At 38.5% G+C, this 12,882-nt stretch overlaps 1 protein-coding gene across 2 annotated transcripts in view; it reads right to left on the bottom strand.

Moving 5' to 3' along the window:
- The window catches only part of stard13b (StAR-related lipid transfer (START) domain containing 13b), a 95,778-nt gene that overhangs the window by 43,747 nt on the left and 39,149 nt on the right, over window positions 1–12,882 (bottom strand). Inside the window, exon 1 of one of the 2 annotated variants that reach the window (XM_056272027.1) lies at window positions 7,991–8,391. The exons of the other annotated variant lie outside the window; for it this stretch is intronic. Coding sequence (XP_056128002.1) covers window positions 7,991–8,114 — 124 coding nt within the window. The 5' untranslated portion in view covers window positions 8,115–8,391. Of the gene's footprint in view, window positions 1–7,990; window positions 8,392–12,882 lie in introns of those variants that run through there. 2 annotated transcript variants of the gene reach the window in all.

Genomic DNA, 12,882 nt, shown 5'->3' with positions numbered 1-12,882 from the left:
TGGTCAAGACAATCTCCTGCAGTTCAAACCGAGCATCAGTATGGGGAAGAAAGGTGATTTGAGTGACTTTGAACGTGGCATGATTGTTGGTGCCAGAAGGGCTGGTCTGAGTATTTCAGAAACTGCTAATCTACTGGGATTTTCACGCACAACCATCTCTAGGGTTTACAGAGAATGGTCCGAAAAAGAAAAAACATCCAGTGAGCGGCAGTTCTGTGGGCGGAAATGCCTTGTTGATGCCAGAGGTCAGAGGAGAATGGCCAGACTGGTTCGAGCTGATAGAAGGGCAACAGTGACTGAAATAACCACTCGTTACAACCGAGGTATGCAGCAAAGCATTTGTGAAGCCACAACACGCACAACCTTGAGGCGGATGGGCTACAACAGCAGAAGACTCCACCGGGTACCACTCATCTCCACTACAAATAGGAAAAAGAGGCTACAATTTGCAAGAGCTCACCAAAATTGAACAGTTGAAGACTGGAAAAATGTTGCCTGGTCTGATGAGTCTCGATTTCTGTTGAGACATTCAGATGTTAGAGTCAGAATTTGGCGTAAACAGAATGAGAACATGGAACCATCATGCCTTGTTACCACTGTGCAGGCTGGTGGTGGTGGTGTAATGGTGTGGGGGATGTTTTCCTGGCACACTTTAGGCCCCTTAGTGCCAATTGGGCATCGTTTAAATGCCACGGCCTACCTGAGCATTGTTTCTGACCATGTCCATCCCTTTATGGCCACCATGTACCCATCCTCTGATGGCTACTTCCACCATGTCACAAAGCTCTAATCATTTCAAATTGGTTTCTTGAACATGACAATGAGTTCACTGTACTAAAATGGCCTCCACAGTCACCAGATCTCAACCCAATAGAGCATCTTTGGGATGTGGTGGAACGGGAGATTCGCATCATGGATGTGCAGCCGACAAATCTGCGGCAACTGTGTGATGCCATCATGTCAATATGGACCAAACTCCCTGAGGAATGCTTCCAGCACCTTGTTGAATCTATGCCACGAAGAATTGAGGCAGTTCTGAAGGCAAAAGGGGGTCCAACCCGTTACTAGCATGGGGTACCTAATAAAGTGGCCGGTGAGTGTATATAGTATATCAGGTTGGTATGGCGAGCACTTTTGAGAAATAATCAGATATGCCAAATGTGTATGGTTAGTAACATCAATTCTTTAAAAAAAAAGTTGTGAAATGATCAGTATTACTTTTCGAGGGAAATATTAAAAATATTTTCTGGCTTTGGAACCTGACGTGTTATTATTTTAACCTTTTTTTTTTATACAAGCTTGTTATTGTGGTATAATCTATTTTAGATAAACTCATAATATATTGAATTGATCTAAAATAGATTACACCACAATGATCACAAATCAATGAACATAAATCCCTGTAATTGGTCGCTTTTCCTGTCTGTCAGAATCTCTTCCTGTCTAAAAAAATATTAGGCAGCAAACCTCTTTTCAATATTGATAATAATAAGAAACGTTTCTTGTGCAGCAAATCATCATATGTGACCCTGGATCACAAAACCAGTCACAAGTTGCACGGGTATATTTGTGGCAATAGCCAAAAATACATTATATGGGTCAAAATTATAGATTTTTCTTTTATGCCAAAAAACATTAGGATATTAAGTAAAGATCATGTTCCATGAAGATATTTTGTAGATTTCCTACCGTAAATATATAAAACATTTATTTTTGTGAGTGAATGCAGCACAATCGCGATCATACATGATCAACAACTTTAAAAGGAATTTTCTCAATGTTTCGATTTTTTTGCACCCTCAGATTCCAGATTTTCAAATAGTTGTATCTCGGCCAAATATTGTCCTATCCTAACAAACCATACATCAATGGAAAGCCTATTTATTCAGCTTATGTATAAATCTCAATATCCAAAAAAGTGACTGGTTTTGTGGTCCAGGGTCACATATTAAAATAATTTCTGAAGGATCATGTGACACTGAAGAACTGTAAATAATGATGCTGAAAATACAGCTTTTTGCAAAGGTAAACAATGAGTCCGCACACCAGAAGATGCTCCTAAGCGAGTTTTAATAGTTGCTCACCTCGTGTAACGTTTCGGGCCCAGCCCTTCATCAGACATAAACAAGTGGAGAGACACACCTCCTTATATACAGCCATACATGGTCACATGATCACATACATCCATGATAGAACCAATCAAGTGAAAGCACAATTACATCAGACAAACAGATAAAAATATGTAAGAAGTATATACCAACATTTATAATACAAGAAAATCTATTAGAAAATCTATTAAGTATATACCAACATTTATAATACAAAAAAATCTATTAAATATATTTGGTAGCTAAGAAAACCTAAAGTGCTTAAGGCACAGCCTAAAAAAATATATTTATTGAAAAAGTATCTCTACCACTGTGAACAATCATGATAGATGAGCCAGAATGTAAATGCATAAAGAATACCACAATGGTGTGTTACATATATCAAATCAGCAAAACGATCGCACAACATTTACAAAATTTGTTGAAAATTCTTTTTCATTGACATAAGTTATTTACAGGAATGGCCTCAGGTCAAAGTCTTCATTCAACCCTTTTGGAGCTAAAGTGTCCAGGGTATAAATCCAGAATGCTTCTCTTTTAAGCAACAGACGATTTACGTCTCCTCCACGGGAGGGCTGTTTCACAAGTTCAATGCCACAATATCTGAGAGAAGAAACGTTATGAGAGGCTTGTGAAAAGTGCACCGCTACTGGGCTTTTGATGTCATGATTACGAATGTTTGATCTGTGTTCTGAGATCCTTATTTTCAATGACCTGGTCGTTTTACCAACATAGGCCAAGCCGCACGGGCATTTAAGTAAATAAATAACATTTTTTGTGTTACAAGTAATCACACCTTTGACATCATAAAGTTTTCCAGTGCATGGGTGATTAAAGGTGGTGGTTTTATGTGTAAAGTTGCATTGAGTGCAGTTGCCACATCTGTAATTACCAAAGGGAATAGACTGCAAAAAATGTGGTGGAGTCAATGGTGGAAGATGAGCTCTCACCAACATATTTTTGAGATTAGGTGCTCTTTTGTACACAATGCGGGGTGATGTAGTAAAGCATTTAAGTGCTGAATCAGAGTCAATAATGTGCCAATGTTTTTTAATGATGGATTCGAACTCTCTGCCAAGAGGTGAATATTGGACAATACAGTTAACTCTAGACTCAGAAGTTCTGGATCTGGTGTTGCTGAGACAGTCAATTTGCGATGTATTTTCAAAACGGTTACGTGCTTGAGTAATCCATTCATGTTTGTATTGTCTCTGTTGAAAACGTTTTTCCAAATCAGATGCTTGGGCTTGGAAATCACTATCAGAACTACAGATCCGGCGAATGCGACTAAACTGAGACAAAGGCAGACTCTTCTTGAGTGGAATGGGATGAAAAGATTGTCCATGAAGAATAGAATTTCTGTCAGTACTTTTTCGATATAAGTTAGATCCCAGTCTATTCAAGTCTCTGTAAATAAGAATGTCTAAGAAGTTCATCTTGTGCCTGTCAAAATCCATTGTGAATTTCAAATCGCTACTCCTAGCGTTAATAAAATCATGGAACTGTTTTAACTGAGTCTCAGAACCGGTCCAAATGAAAAAAATATCATCTATGTACCTCCTCCAGTTGGAAATTGAGGGTAGGAATGGGTTGCATAAGTGGTTCAGGATGATTTCCTTTTCAAAAAGTCCGCAGAATAGGGATGCAAAACTTGGGGCCATTTTTGCTCCCATGCTCGTGCCTGACACCTGGAGGTAAAAGTCAGAGCCAGAAAGAAAATAGTTGGATGTGAGAACAATTTCAATGAGGTCCACAATACAGGAAGTGCTTGGGGTGCAGCTGGAGCGCTGATTTAAAAAGAATTCTACTGCTTTTAGCCCCCCTTCAAATGGTACGTTGGTGTAAAGAGACTCAATGTCCATAGTCACCAGGAAACAATGTTCATCCGATACCTGGATAGATTGAATCATATTGATGAATTCCATAGAGTCTTTTACATAGGATGGAAGAGAAGTGACGAGTGGTTGGAGAAAATAATCCACAAATGCTGCAATTTTCTCTGTTAGAGACCCAATGGCTGCCACGATGGGCCGTCCTGGTGGTACATTTGTATAGGTTTTATGAATTTTGGGGAGAGTATACAAAACTGGAGTGACAGGAAAGTCTACTACCATAAAAGCATGTTCTGGTTTTGTTATTTCTCCAATTAGTAGGAGGGAATCTAACTTCCTCCTAATACACTGTTTGAACTCCTGTGTGGGATTATGATTGAGTTTCTTATAAAACATTGTGTTGCTCAGTTGTCTCTGAATTTCCCCATCATATGCTGTCCGGTCCATGATGACAATGGCACCACCTTTGTCTGCGCTTTGGATCACCACTGACTTGTCGTTTTTTATAGAGTTCAGTTCCATCCTCTGATCCTTAGACAGGTTATTGGCTACCTTATAATCCCTCTTTTTGCCCAATAGGAGGGAAACATCCTTCTCCACTAGTCTGCAATAAGTATCTATTGATGCATTTCTTTTATGAGGGGGAATAAAGGTGCTTTTACCTCTGAAGGGAGTCCTTGGTCCAGCAGGAAGCCTGGAGCTTAAGTCACTCTCTCGTTCTAACGCGACGGGTAAGTCATCTGGGTCCTCAGTACCTTCCATCAATTTGCCAGCAGAGTTAGAAGTAAACTCATTGTGGTTACTGAAAAATTCTTTAAGTCTCAACGTTCGAAAAAACTTATGAAAATCTACAATTGTATCAAAATCTCGGCAATGAGTAGTGGGAACAAAAGAGAGCCCTTTACTTAAAGCAGTCAGGCAAGTGTCAGATAGTGATTTACTCGATAAATTAATTACATTTTGTACCTGTTCCGTTTCTGTGTCTGGCGAGTCCAATACCGCTCTCTGACGGGAGGCGCTCTTCCCTCGCCTGCATTTTTTCTTGCTCCTGTATGTGGAGGTTTCGGTTCGTTTCGTCTCACGTTGCCTAAAAAAGGGCCACTTGTCTGAGAGTAGGCGCTAGACTCTGAGTCGTATTCCAGGTCCGTAGATGACTGGTGTGGACTATCCTTCCGGATGTTGCGTCTTGTATATTTACCACGTGCGTTGTCACCTTCTGGCCTGGATCCACGGCTTCTCCATGGGAGTGGGTTTCTCCATTGATAGATTCTCCCACTATCGTAATCAGCAGCGTCTCTCTCAAATTTCTTTCTCTTTGAAGCCGTGATTTCTTTAACCAGCTCATTTTTATGATATTCGCACTCGTCAAGGAGCTGTTTGTATTTATTTGGGTCTGTGTGCTCACTCTCTAGTTGCTGTTTGACTGTAGATATTTCCTCACGAACTATCGCTAGACTGGCAGATGCTTCCTGTATAGTTAGAGCCATTAGGTCAAAAGAGCATTTATTGAGTATTTCGCTCCAGCGATCACAGAATGTATCCTTATCTTTACAGATAATCGGACCTTTATTGATCCTGAGACCCCTAGGGATTCTCTTTGCCCGCATATAATCGCTGAGTGTAACAGCATGTAGATATAGGCGTGTCTCTCTTTCTTGTAATCTTTCCAGAGTTCTGGACGACACTCCAGTGGATTCTCTCATTGAGCCACTAAAAAGTGAGTCTTTAAAGATGATTTGTGAGTAATCTTCTCGAGAGAACTCAAAAGTTGCAGAAGCATTCGAATCCATTGTCTAGATAGTATAGATGAACTGCACCAATGTGGTTGTTTGAATTCAGGAGTCAAAAAAAGGAGTGCTGTGCCGATCAAATTTCATGTAAAGAGTTCAAAAAAGTGCAGCACGCACATCCAAAGTAATAAAACTGGGTGCTGGACGGACAGATATTTGCAAAGGTAAACAATGAGTCCGCACACCAGAAGATGCTCCTAAGCGAGTTTTAATAGTTGCTCACCTCGTGTAACGTTTCGGGCCCAGCCCTTCATCAGACATAAACAAGTGGAGAGACACACCTCCTTATATACAGCCATACATGGTCACATGATCACATACATCCATGATAGAACCAATCAAGTGAAAGCACAATTACATCAGACAAACAGATAAAAATATGTAAGAAGTATATACCAACATTTATAATACAAGAAAATCTATTAGAAAATCTATTAAGTATATACCAACATTTATAATACAAAAAAATCTATTAAATATATTTGGTAGCTAAGAAAACCTAAAGTGCTTAATGCACAGCCTAAAAAAATATATTTATTGAAAAAGTATCTCTACCACTGTGAACAATCATGATAGATGAGCCAGAATGTAAATGCATAAAGAATACCACAATGGTGTGTTACATATATCAAATCAGCAAAACGATCGCACAACATTTACAAAATTTGTTGAAAATTCTTTTTCATTGACATAAGTTCTACAGCTTTAAAAATACAGCTTTACCATCACAGGAATAAATTACATTTTAAAATATATTTAAATAGAAAAGTTATTATAAACTGTAATAATATTTTACAATATTGCTGTTTTGACTGTATTTAGTCAAATAAATGCCGCTTTAGTGAGCATAAAAACCTTTTAAAACCCAAACTCTTTTGTAAAAATTGTCATTTAATCAATTTCAATTAGTCTAAAGCTTATAACAATAGACTTTGTTTTGAAGGCCAAAACTGAAAGGCGGAGCTCTATCTGCCACAATATCCTTCATGGTTGAACTTTTAATAGAGGCTCAAGTTAGACTGAAATATACCCCTCTTGGGAGCCACACTGATCTTTCCCCCGTCATGCCTCAAAGGGCTCCTCATTGTTTGGCATGTGAATAAACAGTCAGGCCAGATCGTGCGCATGACTGCCACCTACATAGGGCATCACATCACTGAAATACATATATGGAAATGAACGTGATAAGCATGCCAACAATGCCTCCACATTTCATCACCATCCCCATGGCAGCCCGATCACATGCCCAAATAAACAAGACAAATACACAAGCTGTTAAAGATTTAAATCTAATAACAGCAGAGTTTTAATTACTGTCCAATAAAACAAACAGATGGGCCACCATACAGAAAAGTGAAACTCTAATATGAAAAGTGATTACAAGTGTTTTCCACAAAAGCACCAGGTTGCACTGACTGACATCTAGTGGTCAAACATGGTCGTTAAGTGTCTCCGTTCTGAATACATCGAGTCAAGTCAATAGTAGCTAGTTTCTTAAAATGTTTAACACGTCTGCCAGTAAATTTCTACTTAAACAACTTAAATGTTGAAAGTACTGCCAGTGGAAGATAGATTATGCAAAACTCCTCATTCGTTGTGTATGAAATGAAGTTGCTGTAGCCTATATACAAGTATGTTTAAGTAGCAGCATATATTTATAAGGCTATTTTCAGGTCGTGGCATGTTGACATGTGCTTCAAATTATATTATAAACGTACAGCACTTTTATTTTTACTATGATATTATGTTACCTTGCTCCATGAATTGTTTGACAAATCAATGTGTGTGTGTTATAATTGTTTATATTTCGCTGAAAGTGAAAATCCTATAATTTGCTCTAAGCAGGTTCTATTATGACAACGGGCACAATGTTAAATGAACTTTATATTTTTATCCTAGGCAATAATGGTGGTGATGTTCAGGTTTTTTTTTTCTTTTCCCATAGCTATAGCAAACAATTTAAAGTAGGCAATATGTAAATGCCTATACAGACACTCACTTTCAAAATTACACCTACTCTGAGAAATATTTATTTAGGCTACATCACTACAACTTGCCCGATGTATCCTATCTCCAAAACACTAACGCTAAATTGAAAATACGACGGTTAAGCAATTTTAAACTTCAACATCAATGCTCTATAATCAGAATAAAGTAAATGATTGCAAACTATTTCTAAACCCATGTTGTGCCATATAGGCTACTGTCATTTCACATGAACGCTACAACGCAGGGAGCGTGAACTTTCAGTGTCACTAACCTGCAAGTCGTCTCTCTCTGACACTTTTCCACAATAAATCCCAAGCTTTGGTCGTGGATTCTCTGAGATGCTCACTGAAAGATCGCCTGAGTGTCAATGTGAGAGACTTTCGTTTCGCTGTCATCGTCAATCCGCGCTCATAATAATAATCAATCAGTGGCTCGCGCGCGAACTCCCGTTATAGTGTCTCAAAGATAGCGAGACTCCTTGTGCTCTTCTTCACCTGCCCCGCAGCCGCAAACCGCGACGGGAAACTTTTCCGAAAAATAAATGCATAGCGAAACGAAAAATGTGCCAATAATCTCCCAAATAATCCAGTTTAAGGCGCTGGACGGTAAAAGACGCGCAGCCGCTGTCTGGAGTCGCCGTGTGTTGCAGAGCAGATGTGGGTTTGTTTGAAGTTTCTCCGTCAGCTTGTAACATATGATCTCTCTCTCTCTCTCTCTCTCTCTCTCTCTCTCTCTCTCTCTCTCTCTCTCTCTCTCTCTCTCTCTCTCTCTCTCTCTCTCTCTCTCTCTCTCTCTCTCTCTCTCTCTCTCTCTCTCTCTCTCTCTCTCTCTCTCTCTCTCTCTCTCTCTCTCTCTCTCTCTCTCTCTCTCTCTCTCTCTCTCTCTCTCTCTCTCATTCCATATTAGGTCCTCATTTTAGTTAATTTTTCCCATGAAAAAAACGGCATTAAGAAAATGCTGTATTTGTAAAATCTGAATAAATATTATATTGTATTTCTGGGGAAATGTATATTTGAACAATACTGTGAAAAATTGCTGCCTTCAATTTTTAAGTAGCCTACAATCAACTTGGATTTTTAAGTCATTTCAATTTAAATCACATTAATCTGACTTAAAAAAAATTGGTTGAATCTTATGAAAATTGCTTAACTTATTTTGATGAGTTAAATCAATGTAAAAACATGTTGTCATAACTTATTGATCATAATGTTTTTTTTTCCGTGTAGAATTTGAATAAATATCACATGCAATGTATTTGCGAACAAAAATACATTATATTTTAAAATATTAATAAATACATATTAAATATAAACAATAACATTATACTATAGGCCTGTATTCTGACAGTGACTTTTCAAATACTCCAGGCAATTAAGCACAAAACTCTGCTCACGTACTCTGGTCTTAACTAAAATATAATATAATATTAAATGTAATGAAATTGAATTGAATTGAAAATAGTACATACTAAGTGTAAAAAATGAAGCTACATATTGAAAAAGAAAGGTCATGCTGAGGAAGGGTAGACATACCATGAACACTGACGGCTCATTTAATTATGGCCTCTATGGATTCCATTTTGGACTCAGCATGGCATTATCATCATAACAGAGGAGATTGCTTTGTGAGACAGGTTTTCTGTCTAATGTGAAGGGTTGATCCAAGCTGAGAGGTCTGGAATGGAAAAATTAGGTGACGGCAAAAAGAGAAACGAATACCTTTCACATAAATGACTACTGCATACAGTTAAACTCGTAACAGATTACTATCAGAGTCTATTTTTCCTGGATTCGGGATTTGTTATGAAAGGAATGAGGTTCTAACATGAAGAAGTGCAGTATTTGTTGTCTTTTGAGATCAGAGAGAACAGTGTTAACCAGCCAGTCGTGTGTCTAGGTAGGGAACAGGTAGGTGTGTGGCCGTTTTTAAGGTGGGTGTTAATGCGCCTGAGCTTTATTCACTAATGGAGTCATCTGATGGGAAAGACCAACCAGGAGAACATGAGGGGGTCATCTGCTGTGCCTCAGCTTACGTGTCAAAGGTCAAAGGTTAGGGCCAAACATTTCCCCTCTTGCGGGATCTGCAGTGGAATGCCTGGCTTGGCGATACGACCGTCTGACCACTTAAAGAAAAGACTCGGAATTGGTGTGCTCAGAGGTCGACCAAATTTGAATTGTGCCAATAAGATAACTTGAGTGGAAAAGCCAATTATATTATGCATTTTAGAACTATATGTATGTAATTCATTTATAAATAAATCATATATATATATAGTACATAGTGTAGTATATGTAAAAATGTATATAGCTATATAGTAATAGTTTATAAAAATAAATATAGATAGATAGATAGATAGATAGATAGATAGATAGATAGATAGATAGATAGATAGATAGATAGATAGATAGATAGATAGATAGATAGATAGATAGACCTATTTAAAATACACAAATACAGTGCTACATAACTAACTTCAATATCTAGACTTGAGTGGTTCAAAAAAACAAGATAAAATGAAGACCACCTAAATGACAGCTTTCTATTCTCAGATTCATGTGTCTAACACACGGAACCGCTTAATACTGCAAAGTAAGTGTCTGTCCACCTCCGCAACTGTCTCACTCCATCACTGCTCCAGCTGGCTGTTCTGAGCCCTTGATCTCCTGTCTGTCAGCAGCTGATCTCTTCGAGAGACCCATCACTTTAAACTTCAGTACAGGCCAGGCTTTCCATTATACAACCAGTCCAGGGAGCAAAATACCAAACTAGCAGTCAGCAGAACCTTGATGACACTCGGCCTCGCTGTCAAAGCAGTAGATGCCGAACGTGTCGTCTGCTGTCTGTGCGGTCACGTTTCATTTCGAGCAATCTACAATGAAATAACCAGAAAGCATTAAACCATAAATTATGATATATCCAACTTGATACGTTCATAACCGCTCCAAGTGTCTCATTAAATAAACTGATCTTCGAGATTAAAACCGAAATGGATATTGTGAAAGAAATCTGTCAGCCCAGATGTGGATCTATGGGTGCTTATATGAAGTAACTAAATAATTAGTTTCACAGAATTACAGAGCAAACCCTCAACGTTTGCCAGGGAGAAAATGAATGTCGTACAGATGACTCGGTGGACTTCTGCCAGGCGGAGCATTTGCACAGTAGCCAAGCTGGTGTCTCTGCATTCTCACCAGCGTCGAGATACGCAATTGAAACCACATGAACTTTCAGATACCGAAATTCCTCGTTTAAAAATATTTGAGCCTATTTAACGCAAGCCTTTAGTCTGGTCCTGTGCTCAGTAATGGGGTCATGCGGGTCACGTTCCTGATCAAAGCCTCTGACAGGAAGCCCTGCGCTCATGGCTCCGTGCTATCATTCCTTTTGCTGTGACGTTTTCAGCATCATAAGATTGTTGATATCAAGGATAAGATTATTATGGCTAGACTATTGGAGGATACACACAGGAAGCAGTGATGTAAGGGGAGGAAGTGGTCGTCAGAATGTGAATGGCTGTCCACACAAACCGACTGGGGTTGCTTGTTTTGGCAAGACCCCATCAAGCTCGTATCTTCTTTCTAAACAGACCCTTTAGGCTGCATGTGTAAATACAACACACTTTGTTCCTTTTCAAAGTCAGCATGAAATCAAAATAGGCAATTCCTATTTTTTTTGTGGAATAATGAAGTGTTTATTATAAATAATTCATTCATGCACATCATTTAAAAGAGTTTTAATTTGCCCTCATAATCTTTAATAAAAATAACTTCCCACTTGCAGTGACATCTCTTCTCTGATGATGCGTTCACTGGAGCGAGGGCGGGACAACATGTCACTCACATGACATCACAGCATATGACACACCATCCAATGAACCAATCAATTCCAGATATACAAAATAATGTCCCGCCCAACATTTTGTCTTGTTCAAGAAGCCATTTCGGATATACTGTACGTCACAATAGGGAAGAAAGGACTACTGCAACTTCCGCTTCATGTCGACTTTAGATGAAAAGAAGTTTATCTGAAAGACTTGAGCACAATTAATCGCCACTAACCTAATGCCTTGTGTTGGTTCCCACACATCTAAATAAAATATGTATTCACCCCAAGTGGCTTCATTTAATCTGCACTATGAATTAAACATGAAACCGCATGTGATCTTCTCTTGCACCTCTTGTTTGTTTGGCTACAAGCCCAGTGACTTGAGCTCCAGACTGACCACTGAGCTGCAATGAGAAAAGGCCCAGATGTTAAGAAGCTACATTTTTTTTGGGGGGGATCCAAATGGCCCACTCATTTGGCAGTGAGGTCTGAAGCCAGGCTCCAGGAATCCTCCAGGGGGATCACGCTTCCCAGCCTAATGCATTCAAGGCGTGGAATTCTCCCCCAACCACCCTTTTCTCCCACTCACACTCGCCCATCTTATGCATGCACTATAAATTTCCCGAGCAAATATTCCCAAGCCAGGGCTGCAGTTTTCCAAAGAAAATCACAAATGTAATGTATATCTGATTTTAGATTAGGGGCTAGAGGGGGAGGAAAGGTCTTAAAGTAATAGTTCACTGAGTGAATGTGATTCATTGTGTAAAACATCATCAGGTCATCACTTTAGAATCATGAGGATAGATGTATATTCTTAAATCGCTGTTACATAAATGTAATTGTGTGACTGTGGTTATGTTTGAAATAGCATACCGTCATACTGCTCTTGCTATTTCTGCAGTACAGTATACATGTATATATGCAATGCACTCCTTTAAAGAGTGACGTATTAAGTAGTTGCCAGAAGTTATTATTTATGAAATAAATAAAAGGCAAGGCATTTTTACATGTTTTTCATAATAAAAAATTGAAATAGCCACATATTTTTTTGTCAAGATAACCAGTGTTGGGGAAAGTTACTTTGAAAAGTAATGCATTACAATATTGCGTTACTCCCTAAAAAAGTAACTACATTGTAAAAATTATACTATCAATAAGTTATGACAACATTGTATTAATCAACTGATCGAACAAACAAACAACTGAATCAATGAATGAGCAACCAGCTAAATGAATTAATCAATAAGTGAAAATTATAACATAATCAACAGCTACTGTAATATTTGCTAGTAACTTGTGACTGAATGAACATTATGAATAAACTGAATAAACAAACAA

Source organism: Rhinichthys klamathensis, unplaced genomic scaffold (genome assembly GCF_029890125.1).
Source record: "Rhinichthys klamathensis goyatoka isolate OS25496 unplaced genomic scaffold, OSU_Roscu_1.1 h1tg000329l_1, whole genome shotgun sequence".
Classification (NCBI taxonomy): Eukaryota; Metazoa; Chordata; class Actinopteri; order Cypriniformes; family Leuciscidae; genus Rhinichthys; species Rhinichthys klamathensis.
The sequence above is the reverse complement of the archived record's forward strand: the minus strand, read 5'-3'. Positions and strand labels throughout refer to the sequence as shown.